The 22062-nt window shown below is 40.0% G+C and overlaps 1 protein-coding gene across 1 annotated transcript in view; it reads left to right on the top strand.

The window, feature by feature from the left end:
• The window catches only part of CNTNAP5 (contactin associated protein like 5), a 683524-nt gene that overhangs the window by 253713 nt on the left and 407749 nt on the right, over positions 1 to 22062 (top strand). Inside the window, exon 7 of the mRNA XM_025405058.1 lies at positions 15668 to 15932. Coding sequence (XP_025260843.1) covers positions 15668 to 15932 — 265 coding nt within the window. The remainder of the gene's footprint in view (positions 1 to 15667; positions 15933 to 22062) is intronic.

Raw genomic sequence — 22062 nt, 5'->3', positions numbered from 1 at the left:
CTTCCAGCAAGTCCCATCCAATGCTCCTTCCATGCCATGCCTATGGGTCTGACTTAGTCACCTGAACATACATATCTGCAAGGGAAGTGGGGAAATGTAGTCATCCAGTTGAGCACATTCTTGCCTCAAAAAAACCATTATTTCACTACCAAGAAATGCAGGAACAGGCCAGGTGCGGTGGGTTAATTATTATTAATTATTATGCCTGTAATCCCAGCACTTTGGGAGGCCAAGGCAGTCAGATCACCTGAGATCGGGAGTTCAAGACCAGCCTGGCCAACATGATGAAACCCCGTCTCTACTAAAAATACAAAAATTAGCCAGGCATGGTGGTGCCCACCTATAGTCCCAGCTACTTGGGAGGCTGAGGCAGGAGAATTGCTTGAACTTGGGAGGCAGAGTTTGCAGGGAGTCAAGATCACACCACTGCACTCCAGTCTGGACAACAGAGAGAGACTCATTTCAGAAAAAAAAAAAAAAAAAGAAGAAGAAGGAAAAGGAAAGAAAGAGAGAGAGAGAGGGACAAAGAAAGAAAGAAAGAGGAAGGAAGGAAGGAAGGAAGGAGGGAGGGAGAGAGGGAGGGAGGGAGGAAGGAAGGAAGGAAGGAAGGAAGGAGGGAAGAAGGAAGGAAGGAAGGAGGGAAGAAGGAAGGAAGGAAGGAAGGAAGGAAGGAAGGAAGGAGAAAGGAAAAGAAAAGAAAAGAAAGATCAGGAACAATTAATTTTTGGTATATAACTAGGGATCTCTCCACAATCTCTTTGAACAATAAAGATCAGTATATGAGAGTTCTTATGTAAGAAGTAAAACAATTTCTTAGTGTCAAAATTGGCAAAACTATCATTACTATTATAATGATGCACTAGATTTGTGTCGTTCAATATGGTAACCACTAGTCATGTGTAACTTTTAAACATTTGAAGTAAGTAGGTCTGGTGCAAATTGTGATGTGTTTTAAGGCATCCTAGAGTTTTAAGACTTCATATAAAAGTAAAATAATTTTATATAATTATTATGCAATGTTTTTAATAATGATTATATATTTAAATAATATTTGCATCTGCTGAGTTAAATAACCCTGTATTAAAATTTAAATTAAGTTAATCTGGTTTTTTAAAACCTTTTTAAAACACTGTTACCAGAAAATTTTAAATTACTTATGTAGTATGCATTATATTTCTATTAGACAGCATTGGCCTGGGATATCACCCCCAAATATCAGTATTTCAGTAGCAGATTTCCTTTTACTTTTTTATTTTAAAACATTTAATTGAAAAACAAAGATAGTCTATATATTCAAGGTGTACAATATGATAATTTGATATATGTATACATTGTATAATTACCACAATCAAGTTAATCAACACAACCATCATCGTCTATGCTGTAAATTAGATCCCAGGAACTTGCTTGAACATCTTATAATTGAGACTTAAATGTTAGACCTAATACCATAAAAACCCTAGAGGAAAACCTAGGTAGTGCCATTCAGGACATAGGCATGGGCAAAGACTTTATGTCTAAAACACCAAAAGCAACGGCAGCAAAAGCCAAAATTGACAAATGGGATCTCATTAAACTAAAGAGCTTCTGCACAGCAAAAGAAACTACCATCAGAGTGAACAGGCAACCTACAGAATGGGAGAAAATTTTTGCAATCTACTCATCTGACAAAGGGCTAATATCCAGAACCTACAAAGAACTCAAACAAATTTACAAGAAAAAAACAAACAACCCCATCAAAAAGTGGGCAAAGGATATGAACAGACACTTCTCAAAAGAAGACATTCATACAGCCAACAGACACATGAAAAAATGCTCATCATCACTGGCCATCAGAGAAATGCAAATCAAAACCACAATGAGATACCATCTCACACCAGTTAGAATGGCGATCATTAAAAAGTCAGGAAACAACAGGTGCTGGAGAGGATGTGGAGAAATAGGAACACTTTTACACTGTTGGTGGGACTGTAAACTAGTTCAACCATTATAGAAAACAGTATGGTGATTCCTCAAGGATCTAGAACTAGATGTACCATATGATCCAGCCATCCCATTACTGGGTATATACCCAAAGGATTATAAATCATGCTGCTATAAAGACACATGCACACGTATGTTTATTGCAGCACTATTCACAATAGCAAAGACTTGGAATCAACCCAAATGTCCATCAGTGACAGACTGGATTAAGAAAATGTGGCACATATACACCATGGAATACTATGCAGCCATAAAAAAGGATGAGTTTGTGTCCTTTGTAGGGACATGGATGCAGCTGGAAACCATCATTCTTAGCAAACTATCACAAGAACAGAAAACCAAACACCGCATGTTCTCACTCACAGGTGGGAACTGAACAATGAGATCACTTGGACTCGGGAAGGGGAACATCACACACCGGGGCCTATCATGGGGAGGGGGGAGGGGGGAGGGATTGCACTGGGACTTATACCTGATGTAAATGACGAGTTGATGGGTGCTGACGAGTTGATGGGTGCAGCACACCAACATGGCACAAGTATACATATGTAACAAACCTGCACGTTATGCACATGTACCCTAGAACTTAAAGTATAATAATAATAAAAAATAAATTAAAAAAAAGAAAGAAAGTTTGTACCCTTTGATTAACGTCTCTCCATTTCTCTTACCCTCTAACCCTGACAAGTACTGTTCTATTCTCTTCTCCTATGAGCTTGACCTCTTAAGATACCACATACTTGCCTTTCTATCTCTGTTTTATTTAACTCAGCATAACAACGTCCTGATTTATTCATGTTGCCACAAACAGCATGGTTTTCCTCTTTCTTATATATGTATGTGTATATATGTATATTCTTATGTATGTGTATATATATATTTATATATGTACATGGAGAGAGAGAGATGTCACAATTTCTTGATTATCTGTTGAGGGACACTTAGGGTAGTCCTGATGTTTTGGCTATTGTGGATAATGCTGCAATGAACATGAGAGTGCGCATGTCTCTTTGAGATACTGATTTCATTTCTTTCAGATGTATACCCAAAGGTGGAATTGCTAATATGGCAGATCTACCTTTAGGTTCCTAGGGCACCTCCATATTGTTTTGCATAATGCCTGTACCAATTTACATTACTCCCAGCTATGTACAAGCATTCCCTTTCTCTACATTCCCACCAATACTTGTATCTTTTTTTTTTTTTCTTTTGGATAGCAGCCATCCTAACAGGTATGAGATGATACCTATTGTGGTTTAAACTTGCACTGTGGTTTGGATTTGCATTTCCCTAATTGATTAGCAGTATGAATACCTGTTGGCCACTTGAATGTCTTCTTCGAAAAAATCTCTAATGAAGGTCTTTGCTCTCTTTTATTAGATTATCTGGGTTTTTTGTTTGTTTGTTTTGTTTCGTTGCTATTGAGTTATATTATGAGTTCCTGGCATATTCTGTATAGTACCCTCTTACTAGATAGATAGCTTGCAAATGTTTTCTCCCATTTTGTAGGTTACCTTTTCATTCTGTTGCTTCCTTTGCTGTGCAGAAATGTGATAGTTTGATGTCATCCCACATGTCTATTTTTGCTTTTGTTGCTTGTATTTTTAGTGTAATATCCAAAAAGTCATTGCCTAGACCAATGTCAAGGATGTATTCATCTGTTTTCTTCTCAGAGTGTTATGGTTTCAGGTATTACATTTAAGTCTGTAATACATTTCAAGCTAATTTTTGTGAGTGTTATAAGACAAGGACCTAATTTCATTCTTTTGCAGGTGGATATCCACTTTTCTCAACACCACTGGTTGAAGAGACTATTCTTTCACCACCGTGCATAAGTTTATTTCTGAGCAGTCAATTTTGTTCTGTTGGTCTCTGTGTCTGTTTTTATGCCAGCATCATACTGTTTTGAGTCCTATGGCTTTGTGATATACCTTGAAATTAGGAAATGTGGTGCTTTCAGTTTTGTTTTTTCCTCAGTATTCCTTTGGCTATTTGAAGTCTTTTTTGGTTTCATACAAATTTAAGGATTTTTTTAAATTCTACTTTTATGAAGAATGCCATTGGAAATTTGATAGGGCTTATATTAAATATACAGATGACTTTGGTATGAACTTTTAAACAATATTTATTCTTATGACTCATGAACATGGGATATCTGTCTATTTTTGATGCTATTGTAAATGGGATTGCCTATTTTATTTTCAAATAGTTTATTGTTAGTGTATAGAAATTCAACTTATTTTTGTATGTTGATTTTGTATCTTGCAAATTTACAGAATTTATTAGTTCTAGCAAATTTTTGGTGGAGTCCTTATGATTTTTTAATATATAATATCATGTCATCTACAAACGTAGATAATTTACTTCTTTCTGATTTGGATATTTTAATAATTTTACTTTTTCTTGCCTAACTACTTGAGCTAGGACTTCCAGTACTCTGGTGAATAGAGGTGGCAGAAGTGGTTTGTCTTGTTTCTGATGTTAGATGAAAAGCTATCAACCTTTTACTGTTAAGTATGATGTTAGCTATAGGTTTGTCTTATATGGTGTTATATAACCTTTACTATGTTGAGGTACATTCCTTCTATACCTAAATCATTAAGAGTTTTTTCATGAAGGGATGTTGACTTTTGTCAAATATTCTTTTCTGCATCTATCAAGATGATCATAAGGTTTTTATCCTTAATTTCCTTAATTGATTTGCATACGTTGAGCTATGCTTGCATTGCAGCCCCTCTTTAAGTTTTTAATTTAAAAATTTAATTTTTATTGTTATTATTTTTTGAGACAGAGTCTCACTTTGTCTCCCAGACTGGGGTGCAGTGGCATGATCTCAGCTCACTGCAACCTCCTCCTCCCAGGTTCAAGCGATTCTTCTGCCTCAGCCTCCTGAGTAGCTGGTACTATAGGCACATACCACCATGCCCGGCTAATTTTTTATATTTTTAATAGACACGGGGTTTCACCATGTTAGCCAGGATGGTCTCGATCTCCTGACCTCGTCATCCACGCGTCTCAGCCTCCCAGGATTCTGGGATTACAGGTGTGAGCCACCACACCCTGTCTTAATTAATGTTTTAACTTAAAAGTACTTCATTAAAGATAATTACATATGATCGTTCCTATGTTATAAATATTATTGATTAAATTGAGAAGTTGACTTCTATAACATACTCATTATTGGGCTGAAAACTTGTTTTACTTTCCAGGCCAGTTGATGGTACTTGCCCTTCACACACACCTACTATTTTTTATATCTTTACTCAAGAACAAAGGTACTCATATTTTCAGAGCTAAGAATATTTATTCCTTATTAAAGTGAATTTACTCTAGAAAAGCAACATATACTTGTATGTGAAGTAGACAGTTGTTTTGTTTGTGGGCTAAAAAAAGTAGTTTGGAGACAAAAGGAAACCATAGACACACACACACACGTGTGCACACACACATGCGTGTGCACACACACACACTCCATTTCCTTTAGCCTTATGTGTAAGGGTTCCCTAGAGAGAATCAATAGGAGACTGTGTGTGTGTGTGTGTGTGTGTGTGTGTGTGTGTGTGTGTGTGTTAGGGGAAATGATTCACATGGCTGTTAAGGCTGAGAGGACTCACAACAGGCCATGTGCAAGCTGGAGACGCTGGAATGTTTACAGGATGACTAACTCCAAGTTTGAAGGCTGGAGAACCAAGGAAGCCAATAGTGTAACTCTCAGGCTGAGGCCAAAGGCCTGAGAACCCAAGGGGGTGGGGCGCACCAGTGTAAGACCTAGAGGCCAAAGGCTGAGGAGCCTAGAGTTGTTGTACAAGGACAGAAGAGGAAGAGTATATCCTAGCTCCTGTGGATAGATGAACATGTTCATTTTTTTCTGTTTTTGTTCTCTCTAGGCCCCTAGCAGGTTGGATGGTGCCTGCCGACCCTGAGGGCAGATCTTCCCCTCCTACTGCACTCAGACTCACATATCTCCTCTGGAAACACCTTCACAGACACACCCACAAATAATGCTTTACCAGGTTTTTAGGTATTCCTTAATTTAGTGAAGTTGACACCTACATTTAACCATCACACCTTACTATGATAATGACTTGTTATTTTTGTCTTATGTGAGTAGACTAGACACATGACTAAAGATTGCGGTAGAGGAGACAAGCAATTTTGAAATTACGCAAGAGTAAAAATCATTTGAAAGGTAGTAGTCATTGGGTTTCAAGCCTAGCTGGTTCTATTCCTACCTGGACTATCTTCTATCATTTCTTTCAATAATCAACACTAATTTTCTAATAGCAATTACTGATCCTGAATATTTTTGTCATGAAAGCCTTCAAATGAATTCACATACAGAATACTATTTAACTGAAACTCCTAGTATAAAGCTATATCTCTTTATTTTAAATACATTGGAAATACAAAATATTTTAGTATGGAAATAAAAATTGCCATAATTCCACCACCCAGAAAGAGCCACTATTTAGTATATTAGTCATGCTTCTATGCTTACATATTTATATAGGTATATTTCACCTGATTCATATGTGTAAATTTGTATTCTATTTGTTCAATTTAATGTTCTAAGCAATTTTCTTGCTTGCTATAAACATCACTACTAGTGATGGCAAAATAGTTTTTCATATACATATACCATAATTTAAGTATTTCTATAATTTCAGACCCAGTTTTGTATTATTATAAATAATGGTTCTCAGTGTGTAAATCTTAGTCCAATTTCCAATTATTTCCTGAGGACTTCTAGAAGTGAAAGTAGAGTGTCAAAATGCATACTAATATTTTTGAGCTTCTTGATTCACAGTTCCAAATAGCTTTGTGCAATATTTGCTAACAGATAATAAAAAGTAGATTTGGGAGGGCGAAAAAAAAAAAGCAAAGACAAGAGACAGTCTCTGAGGCCAAAGGCAGCATGTGCCTCTAGTAGGTCCCCGTTTACTGGTGCCTGTGCCTAGGCAGCTGCTGGGAGGCCAGAGGAGAGGCCATGCAGCGAACCGTCTTCCAGCCTGTCCACGCACCACGGCCATTAGCAGGGCCTTCCTTCCAATTCTAAAAGTGTGTCTCTCCTGGATGTCTCTCAAATGAAGCCCCAATGTGCATGATCTTTACCCTTGAAAGCCTCCTTTGGCAGAGGCAGAATGTTGCCTGTCCATAGTAGTGCCATGTGTTTAGTTTTACTTAAATTCCTAACATGCATTATGGCCTTCTTTTCAGTAATTGTCCTTCCCTCTTTTCTCTTCCTCCACCCAAGTCTTATTCTCAGCTTCATTCCTTCTTACTTGTCCTACAAAGCTCAAATCCAAAGGCACCTCATGAAGTCCTGTTACAATGCTTTGTTACATGCTCTCCCAGCAGAATACACATCTCCCTCATGGCACTTGGTCATAGCTGTGATGACATGTTCCATGACCCTTATCCTGCTGCCATGTAAGCTCCAGGTGGGCAGATCTGAGTCTGTCTCACTCCTTCACTGTATCCTTAGTCATGAGAGTCAAGGTGGCCCATATGAGCTGCTTAATAGAGAACTGCTCAATAAGTCAATTTAAAAAAAGAGGAAGGAGCCTGTCTTTCCCAAAAATGAAAAAGAGCCTTCATTTGATTCCTGAGTCTCCCTGAGTTTGTGAATAGGAGGGTAGCTTGAGCTTGCAGGGCAGTCTTTCCCTATATTTGCTGATAGCATGCCAGTCAGTGCTGGTAGTTCTCAGACAAATCAAATTAGAAATGGTTGTACTCATTTGGAAAATCAAGAACTGGCTTTGAAATCTTTCCCCGCAAATTAGATTGAATCAAGATCATTTTCTCCAGCTTATAAATGCTTGATTGGCTTTGTTTGATGCCTCATGATTGAAGCTCAGCTTTGCACTGCCAGCTTTATTTTTTACACACCAGGGTGTTGTGATGTCTAGATGATGATTAAAAACAAAACAAACACCCACAATGAAAAAGTTTTGTAAATAACAACTCAGCACAGTAATGTAACCCTTGGAAATATCACACATAAGAAACTTGAAAAATAGTCAAGGTAAGCAGAACTTCAAGCTGGGCCTGCTGTATTCTCTTCAGGTCTTAAAAATTAGTCTCCTTGAGTGGTGGGCCAGCCACACCTGACTTATTATTTCCTCTCAGGAATAATGAAGGATGTACCAGGACCTCATTGTCCCTACAGTGGAGGAGTCTCAATGGGAGTAGACTATCTGTCTGCCTTCCACCTTCCTCGCCCACCCATGCATTGCCATTCTCTGGCTTCTGCCTTGGTCACCAGACTGGATTCAGATGCACTCTCCTTTTAGTCATAGCCTATCCCCAGCTACCTGGATCTATGACCTCAGGTCTTTTTTCAATAGAGAGTAGTCTCTTATTCTTGTTTTATTCTTCCCAGGTGACTCAAGGTCAAACCAGAGCTTTACTGCTGAGCTGATAAGCAGTGTTTGAAGGGTGACGTGAAGCCTTAGGGGAAGAGAGTCAGGGAGCAGTGGTGACAGCCTGGTTGAGAATCTGCTAGGGACCTTGGATCTTGCATGGTCCTCACATGCTTTTTATTTATAGCTTTTTTATTTTCAGGTTTTCATTTAAAGCAGAGCAGCCAACAACTTTCTGGAGTTTTCCACAGAATAGCTAAATGGCTTCAGTGACTAATAGTAAATAGTAATAGTGTCTTTGGGTAGTGAAATGAGTCCAAAAGGAATGTGCTTGAATATCTTAAATAACTGACCAATGTTTGACTAGAGGAATAATGCCCCCTAATAGAAATACCTCTAGCCATTTATCAGTGATGGCTCACTTTAGCGTAACCTATTGTCTATGCAGCCAACCTAGCGTTGGCAAGTAAGTCAGTAAAAGTCTTGAAAGAGGATGGAGTCCTAGCAGAGATATAAGGCAAAGCCAACATCCAAATGGGAAATTCAAGCAGAATTGTCTTTTGTTGCTAAGGTCTAAAGTATTTCATGTACATCAATTATCTTCAGTGAAATAACCAAAGGATTATGTTTAATCATAAAGCCAGGAAATGAGTACCAATGAAGCCATTTGTTAAGAATGTCTCTCTTCTCAGTTCTGATAGGTACTTGTTCTAGCTTAGTAAATTATGGCTTCTATGCCATGTGCTGAGACCTGGCTAAAATACCCAGTGATCAATGAATATAAGAGAGTCCAGGTTTAGGAATGTTTGACTAACATGGAGGCCTGAGCTCGCTGTTCAACACATTTCAGTCTATTCTCTCTATTATACAATCACATTCAGACCACTGCAGTGGTTCCATCCTTGTGTCTGTCAGCAGAGCAGCATCTTCTGAAGTTGTTCCTCTGTGTAATGGATAAGTGTCAATTCGTTCGATTGGTTCTGGAGTCACGTGACAAATACTTAAATACTACTGTGTTCTCTGTGTCAAAAGTCTTGAGGAAGGAAACCTTCTGCCATGACACTCCTGTTCATCAGTCATGAGATGATTGTGGTAATTACACTATTACTGCAATACCTCCTTTTGGATGAATTTTTCTGCCACAGAGGCAAGCTTTTAGGTGGATGGGTTTCATTGGATTTCCATCAGCATTCGGCGCACTTCTGGTTTGGTGTCAGAATGACCTGAATACGTCTTCAAGGAAGGCGCTGCTCAGGAACTTCGTTCTCTCTCATGGTTTCCTTCTGGTTTTCATTGCATAGCCCCTGAACTGGCACCTGTCTAAGTGGTCACATATAATTTCTCCCATTTTGCCTTCTGCTAGAAAGTCGCAACCATTTTAGTTCCTCATACAGCTCAGCATTAATCTAGCTTTCTCTTTGTAAAATATTTTAGGCTCCAGTTTCTGGGGAGGGGGAGGGGGGGAAAACATAATCAGTCAATTGGTTATTATACTCTCGTAAGTGTGATTTAAAATATCAGGCTTCTTACTTATTTTTTAAATAGAGATTGGGTCTCATCATGTTGCCCAGGCTGGTCTCAAATTCCTGGATTGAAGTGATCCTCCCACCTCAGCCGTTCAAAGTGCTGGAATTATAGATGTGAGCTACCACGCTTGCCTTCTTATTTCTTTAACATGTAAAACTATATCATCTTTTGCTCACTTCCTTTTTATTTTAATATAATTATCATGTATGGTGATTCTTTTCCTCTTTCCTGCATTGAGACAGGAATTACTAGGGAAGAGGCCTAAGTTTCCCTCTTTAGAGCCTGAATCATTCAAAGAAAAAGTCTTCTAAAATGTAAATACTTGGTTACACTTCTCATGCCAACAGCAGAATGGTTCAGATCATCCCTAAATCCTCTCCAAAGACAAGACAGATGGTAAAGATGTGGGTCTTCAGCCTCAGATACGCAAAGTTAGGGGAACAAGTAGGAATATTAGGGCCCTCCAGTTCAATTGCCTCAGGTTACAAAAAAGAAACCTAAGCCTCTAGAAGTGACTCACCTCTGGCCACCAAGAAAAGTGTCAGACCTGGGAAGAGAGAAAAATAATAAGCCAGGAGCAATGCTAGACATGTTGCACGTGGTCTCATGTGGTCTTAAATCATCCCTCTACTATTATTCCCCAGATTATAAAGGAAACAATAAGGACCAGAGAAAGGCATGGTTTTTTCAGTAAATATTTGTAACAGGAATCTAGTTCTGCCTAAATTTAACACTCTTACTTCCTTTAGAATTCAGAGCAAGATGCTCTATACCAAATTGTAAACCTATTACGTAAGGCATGGGCAGTTATCAAAAAGTAGCTAATTATTACAAGGCAGTATAAGAAATACAATAGATTTCCACAGGTAGCACACACCACCGGAAGCCCGTGGAGAAGGCAGCCACTGTGAGATGGATGTCAGGAAAGGACTGGGCATGGGCAAGTCCAGAAGGCTTACTGGGCCCTGCAGGGCAAAAGTGGGGGTGGAGGGTGCAGAGGAATGAAGAGGTCATGCCTGATGGAGGGAGGAAGGCACAGCGTGTGTCTAGAGGACAGCTTTGCTGTTAGTGTATCTCCTCACTCTAGTGAGGGTAGTGCCGATGACCGGGGACACAATCCAAGGGAGGTGATGGTCTATCAGTAGTCAGCAGCCATCTGTGCTTTCCTGTTTGAAATCCATTGTGCTGTCAGGGAAGAATGGGAACCATGCTTGCCCCTCCAGCCCCTTCCCCAGTCAGCACCTTCTATCAGTTGTACCTGCAAATTTCTCATGGATCTGTTATCTTTCCTCACTCTCCTACATGGCTATTGGTATGAATCAGGGTTCTCCAGAAAAGTAGGGCCAGGATCTCTATATATGTGGAATGCAAATATGAAAGAGAAATAGATTTGAAAGAGAGATTGAGATTTATGATGAAAAATTGGCTCACTGCACTACAGAGTCTGGGAAGACCAATGATTTACAGACCTAGGAAAGTCAGTGCTGGTCTGTGTTTGAAGGCCTGAGTACCAGAAGGTGTAAATCCCAGCCGAAGGGCTGGAGAAGACGAGATGAAATTTCTCGATCAAGCAGGGAGGAAGGAAACAAAAAGGTACAAATTCCTCCTTCCTTTGCATTTTGCTCTGTGCCCTCAGCGGAGTAGATGATACACATCCACAGTGGGGAGCGCACTGTACTTTGCCAAGTCCACCAATTTTAATACTACTCTCATCCAGAAACACACAGGGACACACCCAGAAATAATGTTTAATCCGGGCACCGCATGGCACCGCAGAGCTGACCAAGAAAAGACTGTAGTGGGTCTGTAGAGAAGTGTTGGAAAAAAATATTCATTACAATTGTTAAAGATGATAAGGGGGGCTACTAAATGGGGTTTTATAGTGGGAGCAAAGACTGAGCACAATAAAGAAAAGTGGGGATTTATAGCCACGGAGTAGGGTGGGGGTCAGGGAATGGAAAATTACTTAGAGGTGGGGTACTTCTTTCTAAACTAGCCCAACAGGAGCTTTGTTGAAGGCAGGCAAGTGTGATAATATATCCAAGGAGGTCAGACCAAGGTGGGAGGTTTTGTATTCTGACTCTGCAGAATTCTTGCTAAAACTGGAAAAAATTGGGCCATGGACAGAGCCCAACGTCACACCTAGTCCAAAGGAGGACTCAGAGGAGCCTGACTAGAGTTAGCTCAAGGAAAGAGTCTTTTGTCAGAAAAAAAAAAGACATAGTTTGGGGAACCCCAGGGGCAAACATCTACTCCATCTTTGGCCCAGCACTTCTGAACACCTTGATTGTTGGAGAAGGGGCACATATGAGAGTGAAACTATAGGGCACTAAGAATTACCATCTTAGGAACAACAGGAGACCCACACTTGGAGGAACCAGTGACTTGTGGCAATTGCTGCCCTGGGGAGGTCTCATTATCATCTTGAATGGCAGTCACAGTCAGACAGAGGAGTCCACGGTTCAACTGGAGCTTGAGGAGTGTGGTAAGGAAAAGCACTCAGACAGCAAGAATTTCATTCCTTCCTTAAAGAGTGACTTCCTTTTTGGACAATGAAAGACCCTATAGTTCTTATAAAATATAGGGAGGGAAAAAGGACCCATGGTAGCTCACTGACCTCCTTTCAGTCTCACTTATGAAGTCAAAGCCAGTGGTTTTACCTTCAAGGTTTGATCAATGCACCCTTCCCTGCCAGACATACTTTGTACCAATTACAGTAAATTAGAGTAAGTATATAAAGTGAATTGAATTACTATAGCATGCAAAGGATCAGGTCACATTTATGTGTACAACTAACTTGTGCTTAGCACAATTTTATAATATTTGAAAAATCTTGAATGAATGTTGAAACCTTAAATGGAATTAAACATACAGAGGGACAAAGGGGTTTTGGGGAATGAAGCGCCCTTCTTGGGATTAGGAGGAATGATATTTGAAGAAAGGGATTAAAAGGTATATAGGGTAGAATATAGGCCACTGACCATTTGCCATGTTTCCTTTGACACAATTCTAAAGTAATGTCTTCTCTCATGGCTTTTCTAAATGGCCAGTGGGAACTTCCTCAAATGCCGTCTTGAGACAGATTCTGGAGACACAAATGGCACTATTGAAAATGGTCAGTCCATGTTGATTTCAAAAGTAGCATTTTTACACGCAGCTCGTTTTTCTTTTTTCGCCTCACTTTGGTGAATGGAGGTGGCACCAATGGCCCTCAATACCGTACGTCATTTCTGCCAGCAGTAAGCACAGCTGAGACAGCACTGTCGGAAAAGTGTCACACAGCAGCTGTGTGACAGGAAGCTGAACAGCAAACATTCACGTGCGCCCAGAGAGCTGGGTCAGATTCTGTGTAGAAGGAATTTCCCATCCACCCACATCTTTTCTCTTCTACTTGCCTTTGGATTTGCCCTTGGAGAATATAGTAGAGGCACGCGCTAAAGACAAAGAAGTTTTAGACAGCTGGAGTGGCTGCATAGGGGCAAAAATGATAGAGGAAAGTGTGAAGGGAATCGGGGGAAGGGAGAGAGAAGCTAGCCTAAGATGAGTGAGGAAACTGTCCAAGGACAGAAAGCATATCCCAGTGCATTTCAAAGTTTTCCTGCTCTCTGTTGAGCTAGGTGTGCATCCCCACTCACAACCTTATCTTAACAGTGACAATCTCTGAAGGTGTTTATTTAAAGCCCTTGCTCTGGTGGACCAATCCAGGAACTCCTTAGATTCTGAGCAACCCTGAATTGTGCGCAAGAAGTTGGGCCAATTAAACAATGAAATGAAGGGAGACTGAAGAAAGAGAGCCAGACCTCTGCTCAAATGTGAGCAAATTGATCAAATAAGGAAAGAATCTCAGGTCCTCTAGCACCCCACTGTCCTGAAGCCGCCTTCCATGGCTTTGATCCAGAGAACACTCAGAAGAGGGTTTGGGGGAAGCTAAACTGGGTGTTAGATAACTCGGGGGAAGGGGATACTTTCGCAACCTCCTATGCCTTTGCCTTCTTCATCTTTGTGAACATTCCCACTCTACACAACCTCAGACTTTGAATGCAGCTATGCTCTGGCAGATTTGTTTTTACAAAAATGATACTGACCTTAGGAAAGAAAAAGGTAAATAAAAGTTATTACTACTTCCTAGCTTCTCTGCAGAGCATGTGTGATTTGGCTTCTTCCAAAAGACAGCCCTGCCACGATGAGTTGGCCATCATTGGTGATGTTTTTATTCTTGAAAGTGAATTTACCAGAGATCCAAAAATGCAAATTAAAACAACTGTGAGATACCAAGAGCAAGTTGGTGGATTTTTTTTAATGGTGGCACTCAGTGCAGAGGATGGAGGTATCAGAGATGGTGGCTAAAAGCAAAAGCCTCCAAGTCAGACAAACAAGGGTTTGTCTTCCATGTTCCCTGCTAACTAGGCACGTGACTTTTGCTAAGTTATTTATTCTAAGTCTGGTTTGTGCATCCTTTAAATGAAGAAAATAATCCATTATGGCATTGTTGTGCAGAATTCACAAGATATGTATGAAAGTGACTATCCTATTGCCTGGCACAGTGGAGTGATATATACTGTGGGTGATTGCTTGATGGATATCAAGGGCCTTACCCTTTGACACATTAATTAACTTGTGAGGATCTAGCCTAAAGGGAAGAAAACATCTAAACAACTACAACAAATGATTCATGCAATAATATGCTCATAGCACTGTGATTGATGGATGAATCATTAGAAATGTGCTACTGGTAGAAGTTTGTTTGGGGACTGTTACTCATTTTCAAGAATACGAGACTATCATAAATAAACATGGTTGGGACCTACAGATGTTTTTCTGGGTAGAGGATTTTGGAATTGAACCATTACCCCTGCTCCAGGACTGAGAACCACACTACGTATCTAACTCTGCCACCTGGCCACCGCGGTGGAAAGTTAAATTCAGGTAGCCATTCAGGTTAGGGCGTTCCTCTTGTGGCATCTTTACCTTTTTTTGCTATGCAAAGAATAATCTTCTTACTCTTCTTTTGGGTTCAATACACACTTAATATTCCCCGAGACCAGTCTTCTCATCCACTCCTCATCTATGTTATTGAAAATACTTTTACTAAGTTAAATATTTGGCCCATGTCACTGCACTGTTTCTGAGTTTGAACGAAAACTATTCAGGAAGCAGCAGAGGACTTTCCAGCTCTGCCTCTACTAACCTTTCCAGACTTACCTCCTTTAGGCTACTTGGACCTTCCTGTCCCACTAACTACTTAGAAATGGTAGGTTCCCGGGAATTCCTTAGGGATGCTGTTTTGCTAATTTCTTCAAGCCTTTGCACAAACAGTGCCCTTGGCTGAAAAGTCTAGTCAAAGTACTTCACCCCTTTCCTAATTCCTTCCTTTGTTTTGCTTTCCCTCGCATAACCTTCGCTTGTCCAGTTATTTCTCCTGCCAGGCTCCCGTGGGAGCTGGTGTCCACATTCTGAGCTTGGCACATAGTTGACTTGCCATAGGTATTTATATAATGAGTAAATGTAATTATTTTTACAACCCTTAGAATGTGTGGATGCTTCCATCCGCCTTCCTTCTGGGACTCTCGGATGGCCCTCTTTGCAGATAGCATTGTGATCCTTAACACATTAATGGAAAATAATCTTGTGAGTGTGTCTGAACAAAGCCGACATTTTTTTCTTCTTTAAGATGTTGCTGCTGAATGTGAAATGATCCTGAAATTAAGGTCCGCTCCCAGGTGGTCATTTATATCAGCTGTCAGATTGCAGAATAAAAAATGGCTTTTATATGTTTGACTTTTATTGTTTTCCAGGGCAATGTCACTTTTTCCTGCTCCGAACCACAGATTGTGCCCATCACATTTGTCAACTCCAGCGGCAGCTATTTGCTGCTGCCCGGCACCCCCCAAATTGATGGGCTGTCAGTGAGTTTCCAGTTTCGAACATGGAACAAGGATGGTCTGCTTCTGTCCACAGAGCTGTCTGAAGGCTCGGGGACCCTGCTGCTGAGCCTGGAGAGTGGAATCCTGAGACTCGTGATTCAGAAAATGACAGAACGTGTAGCTGAAATCCTCACAGGTACTGTCTGCTGACACTCTGGGTCAGTTTCTTATTTATCCAAGTTGACAAAGGTTGAGGTCCTGACAAAAACATACAGAATCCAAATCTCAGGGATGTGGGTTAGCCCAGTATTCACAAATTTACTCCAAGTCTGAAGAGGCAGCATTTTTTTTTTTTTTTAAGATGGAGTCTTGCCATCTTTAAAATGCATGGAGTGCAGTGGCTCAATCTCAGCTCACTGCAACCTCCGCCTCCTGGATTCAAGTGATTCTCCTGCCTTAGCCTCCAGAGTGGAGCCTCCACACCACCACACCCAGCCAATTTTTTTTATTTTTAGTAGAGATGGGGTTTCACCATGTTGGCCAGGATGATCTCGATCTCTTGACCTCATGATCTGCTCACGTCGGGCTCCCACAGTGCTGGGATTACAGGCCTGAGCCACCGAGCCTGGCCAGCATTTTTGTTTGTTTGTTTGTTTTGTTTTGTTTTGTTTTTTCTCTTAGTAGGAAACAAAACAAAAAAGTGAATTTAGAATTAGCTATGTCAACTTTGGTTAAGTGCTTAAATTTCTTAGTCGCTTAGCAGTCTCATTGGAAAGATGGGAATAAGAATTCTTACCTGGGAGTATTTAGCACAATCTAGACCATTTCTAGGACTCTATGCTAGGTTCTCTACAAACATGGCATGTATCATACAGAATCTTCACCACGTTCACTGAAGGAAGTTACTATTTTTCACTTAATAAGTGAGGAAATCAGAAGTCATGGCAATCACTTGCAAATCTCATGTTCCTACGTGATGGAGCTGGGATTTTATCCTGAATTTGTCTGACTTCTAAGTCTATATTCTCCTCTTAAACCACAGTAGCATGGAAGTTTGGATAGCCCCTAAATTATAGTTCATGTAAAAATCAGTAAATCTAAAACATCATTTAAAATATATACGTGTCTACATATATATTTTATTTTTATTTTTTATTTTTATTTATTTATTTTTTTAAATTATACTATAAGCTCTAGGGTACATGTGCACAACGTGCAGGTTTGTTACATATGTATACTTGTGCATGTTGGTGTGCTGCACCCATCAATTCGTCAGCACCCATCAACTCGTCATTTACATCAGGTATAACTCCCAATGCCACCCCTCCCCCTCCCCCCTCCCCCCTCCCCGTAATAGGCCCCAGTGTGTGATGTTCCCCTTCCAGAGTCCAAGTGATCTCATTGTTCAATCCCCACCTATCAGTGAGAACATGCGGTGTTTGGTTTTCTGTTCTTGTGATAGTTTGCTGAGAATGATGGTTTCCAGCTGCATCCATGTCCCTACAAAGGACATGAACTCATCCTTTTTTATGGCTGCCTAGTATTCCATGGTGTATATGTGCCACATATTCTTAATCCAGTCTGTCACTGATGGACATTTGGGTTGATTCCAAGTCTTTGCTCTTGTGAATAGTGCCACAATAAACATACATGTGCATGTGTCTTTATAGCAGCATGATTTATAATCCTTTGCGTATATCCCCAGTAATGGGATGGCTGGGTCAAATAGTATTTCTAGTTCTACATCCTTGAGGAATTGCCACACTGTTTTCTAAAATGGTTGAACTAGTTTACAGTCCCACCAACAGTGTAAAAGTATTCCTATTTCTCCACATCCTCTCCAGCACCTGTTGTTTCCTGACTTTTTAATGATTGCCATTCTAACTGGTGTGAGATGGTATCTCATTGTGATTTTGACTTGCATTTCTCTGATGGCAAGTGATGATGAGCATTTTTTCTTGTGTCTGTTGGCTGTATAAATGTCTTCTTTTGAGAAATGTCTGTTCATATCCGTTGCCCACTTTTTGATGGGGTTGTTTTTTTTCCATAAAGTTGTTTGAGTTCTTTGTAGGTTCTGGATATGAGTAGATTGCAAACATTTTCTCCCATTCTGTACATTGCCTGTTCACTCTGATGGTAGTTTCTTTTGCTGTGCAGAAGCTCTTTAGTTTAATTTAAATCCCATTTGTCAAGTTTGGCTTTTGTTGCCATTGGTTTTGGTGTTTTAGACATGAAGTCCTTGCCCATGCCTATGTCCTGAATGATATTACCTAGGTTTTCTTCTAGGGTTTTTATGGTTTTAGGTCTAACATTTAAGTCTCTAATCCATGTTGAGTTAATTTTCATATAAGGAGTAAGGAAAGGATCCAGTTCCAGCTTTCTACTTATGGCTAGCCAATTTTCCCAGCACCATTTATTAAATAGGGAATCCTTTCCCCATTTCTTGTTTTTGTCAGGTTTGTCAAAAATCAGATGGCTGTAGATGTGTGGTATTACTTCTGAGGACTCTGTTCTGTTCCATTGGTCTATATCTCTGCTTTGGTATGAGTGCCATACTGTTTTGGTTACTGTAGCCTTGTACTATAGTTTGAAGTCAGGTAACGTGATGCCTCCAGCTTTGTTCTTTTGACTTAGGATTGTCTTGGCAATGCAGGCTCTCTTTTGGTTCCATATGAACTTTAAAGCAGTTTTTTCCAATTCTGTGAAGAAAGTCATTGGTAGCTTGATGGGAATGGCATTGAATCTATAAATTACCTTGGGCAATATGGCCATTTTCACAATATTGATTCTTCCTATCCATGAGTATGGTATGTTCTTCCATTTGTTTGTGTCCTCTTTTATTTCACTGAGCAGTGGTTTGTAGTTCTCCCTGAAGAGGTCCTTTACATCCCTTGTAAGTTGGATTCCTAGGTATTTTATTCTCTTTGAAGCAATTGTGAATGGAAGTTTATTCATGATTTGGCTCTCTGTTTTTCTGTTACTGGTATATAAGAATGCTTGTGATTTTTGCACATTGATTTTGTATCCTGAGACTTTGCTGAAGTTGCTTATCAGCTTAAGGAGATTTGGGGCTGAGATGATGGGGTTTCTAAATATACAATCATGTCATCTGCAAACAGGGACTATTTGACTTCTTCTTTTCCTAACTGAATACCCTTTATTTCCTTAAATATATTAAGTAAATGCAAGTACATATGGCACCAGGGAATGGGAACACTTTTAAATGGTCCTCAAATGGCCAAAGTTTGGGAAGCACTGTTTCACTGTCATGTACTACAGATCTTACTGTCTAGCAATATGCAGCAGGTCTAGGAACAAATTGTATTTTTGGATACCCTGGCTCCTCCAGCTGCTGTTTCTTCAACATGGAACAGTGGAAGTCTTTCCCTCATTCTCTGTTATGTTACCAATATCTGATGTCCTTCAAGCAGCGGTGCATTTACTAAGGTGACAAATACTCATTGAGGTCAAATCTCACATGCCAAGGATTGAGCAGGGATTGGGCTGCAGCTGCTGATAGATGAAGTTCTTTCAGAAGGGTGAAGTTCTTTCAGAAGTCTCCCTGAATAAACAGTCTGAATAAAAATCTCCCTCTGCTTTTCACCGCAGGTCAACATCCATCATGGATTATACTACAATTTAATTTAGATGCCTTTCTCTCAACTGGACTGCATGGATTTTTTATCCAAGTAGTTTAGCAAAAATTGAGTTAAATTGTAAAGGATATGACTTAATAGTTGTCGACCTAAAAGGAAGAAGCCAAGGCAATATTAATATAAATAGATAGTTTATTTGGGCCAAGCTTGAGTATTGCAACCTGGGAATATAGATTCAAGTTGCCCTGAATGTATGCTCTGATTAGCTACAGTTAGAAGCAGATTTTTAAAGACGAAAAAGAGGTAGTTTCTGTATTGTTTATCAGAAATGTACATTAAAATCATACCGGCTAAGGATTTCCTGTGCATTGTTCTTTGTATCACAGATTCCAGGAGCAAGAAGATAATGGGTGAGGCAGGTAGTCAGGAAAAAAATAACTTTAAACAATTGCCTGGAGCATGGGTGCCTTGAGCTCAGGGGAAGGGTGTGTGACTGAAGTTTCATACTCATGTCTCTCTGGGCCCAATATACTTTGCATCATTCGCATATTTCAGACTGCTCTGAGCTATTTTTCTTTTCTCATAGTTATGGTCATGTCAGACCGTGGGAGACATTCAAATGTCCATAGGCGAACAAAATGGCCCACTGAACCCCTGAGCATAGCAGAAAGGCCTGAGTCTGGAAGTCAGGCAGTCAAGTTTAAAAGTATTAATTCATTTTCTCCTTCCTTTCCTGTGGCCCTGGATAAACTTTGTCTCATATGTAAACTGAAGTGTATTAGTTATCTATAGCTGCATATCAAGTGACAGCAATATTTAATGGTTGAAAACATTATTTATTGTGTCTTAGTTTCTGTGGATCAGAAATCCAGGGACAACTTGGCTGGGTGACTGGCTCAGAGTCTCCCATAAGGTCATAGTTGAATTGCCAATGGGGACTGCAGCCATGGCAAGGTTCAGTGGAGGAAGATCTGCTTCCAAACTCACTCATGTGCTCAGGCAGGCTTCAGAAAATCCACTTCCACATGTAGGGAAGTTTATATTTTTCCCCTCAAGTTATTTAAAAATAACTTGAATCTATATAAGAAAATTATAATGGACAACTTAACAGGAAAAAAATGCATACACATTTTATTACATGCACACGTGTGTACAGGAGTCACAAAGACATACAAAATATAAAAGCCCAAAGAAATGGCAGATGGTTGATGCCTTTATACCACCTTGAGATTACAGAAAGAACTGGGGTTTAGAGCATGGCCAAAATTATGTTATGGGTCAGACACGGTGGCTCACGCCTGTAATCCTACCACTTCAAGAGGCCAAGGAGTCCAGATCTCTTGAGCCCAGAAGTTCAAAACCAGCCTGAGTAACATGGCAAAACCCCATCTCTACAAAAAACTGAAAATTAGCCGGGCATGTGGGTGCCTGCCTGTAGTACCAGCTACTTGGCAGGCTGAGGTAGGAGGATCAGCGGAGCCCAGGGAGGCCAAGGCTGCAGTGAGGCATGATCGTACCACTGCACTCCAGCTTGGGTGACAAAATGAGATCCCATCTCAAAAACACAAAACAACAACAAAAACAGCAACAAAACACAGGTGAGATAGTAAATCAGGTTATGATGGCATGACAGGTAATTGAGGGGAGAGAAGAGGAGGTTCTGTTTACCGAGGAGGTTCTGTTTACCAAGGTGGTCTTAAAATGTAGGTGAAGCCATACAGGTATCAGCCCTTAGAGAGAATAAATGACAAATGTTTCTTCCAGACTCTTAAATGTTTAGACTCTCAGTCCTCAATCCAAACAAGGGAGAACCTCACAGAAAGCCTTGTTGTATCAATGCAGGTTTTCTCTACAGATGCAAGTACCCCATGAAAGACAGCTTTGCAGGGCTGCTTCTTTCGGAACAGCCCTCTCAAAATATGTCAAAGACGTATATTTTGGGGTGAAATATTTTGGTTTCTTTTACCAACTTTTCCTCATGAGGCTCTCCAGAAGGCTGCCAAGGGTGAGTGAGAAAAACCACCCAAGACAGAAGCTGCAGTCTTTTTATAATCTAATATAGAAAATGGCATCTCCTCACTTCTGTCATATTCTATTCCTTAGAAGCAAGTAAATATGCCCAGCTTATGTCCAAATGGAGGGGATGACACAAGGGCTTGGATATTAACAGACACAGATTATCCAGGATCATCTTAGAGATTGCCTATTACAAGAGATTAAAAAAAATTATACTTTATAGGTTGGTGCTGGCAATTAAATGAGGTAGTATATCTCAAATACTGCACAAAGGGTTGAGTAGCTACTTAACACATTTTTCTTCTTTCTGTGCTGACTCAAGAGATATAGCTAGAAGGGGCCTCATGCTACAGAGTCATAAAAGTTAAGAATGAATTTGTGCAGTCAGAGGATTTTTATAAAATTTATTAGATTTCTAGTAATGGAGGTGAGTTAATCACTTAGAATTACAATATTTTTCATGTTCTGAATTATAAAAGTTAAACCTCAATCCTCCTTATTTGAAAAAGAAAAATGTGAGCTGGTACTGAGCTGTTTCTCTTGAATCGGTGAGATGTTTTTGAATACAGAGACTTGTAGGCCTCAGGTCAAAAATGAAATTTTAATACAAGGAAGGTCCTGGCAGCACATTGGTCTTAAAAATCCAGGTGCTGTCTGTATTATTAAGCACATGTCAGTCATTAAAATGCATTTATGACCGAAAGAGAGTCTTGT

Source organism: Theropithecus gelada, chromosome 12 (assembly GCF_003255815.1).
Source record: "Theropithecus gelada isolate Dixy chromosome 12, Tgel_1.0, whole genome shotgun sequence".
In the NCBI taxonomy this organism is placed as follows: Eukaryota; Metazoa; Chordata; class Mammalia; order Primates; family Cercopithecidae; genus Theropithecus; species Theropithecus gelada.
Note: the sequence above shows the minus strand (reverse complement) of the source record. Positions and strands in the feature narration are given on the sequence as shown.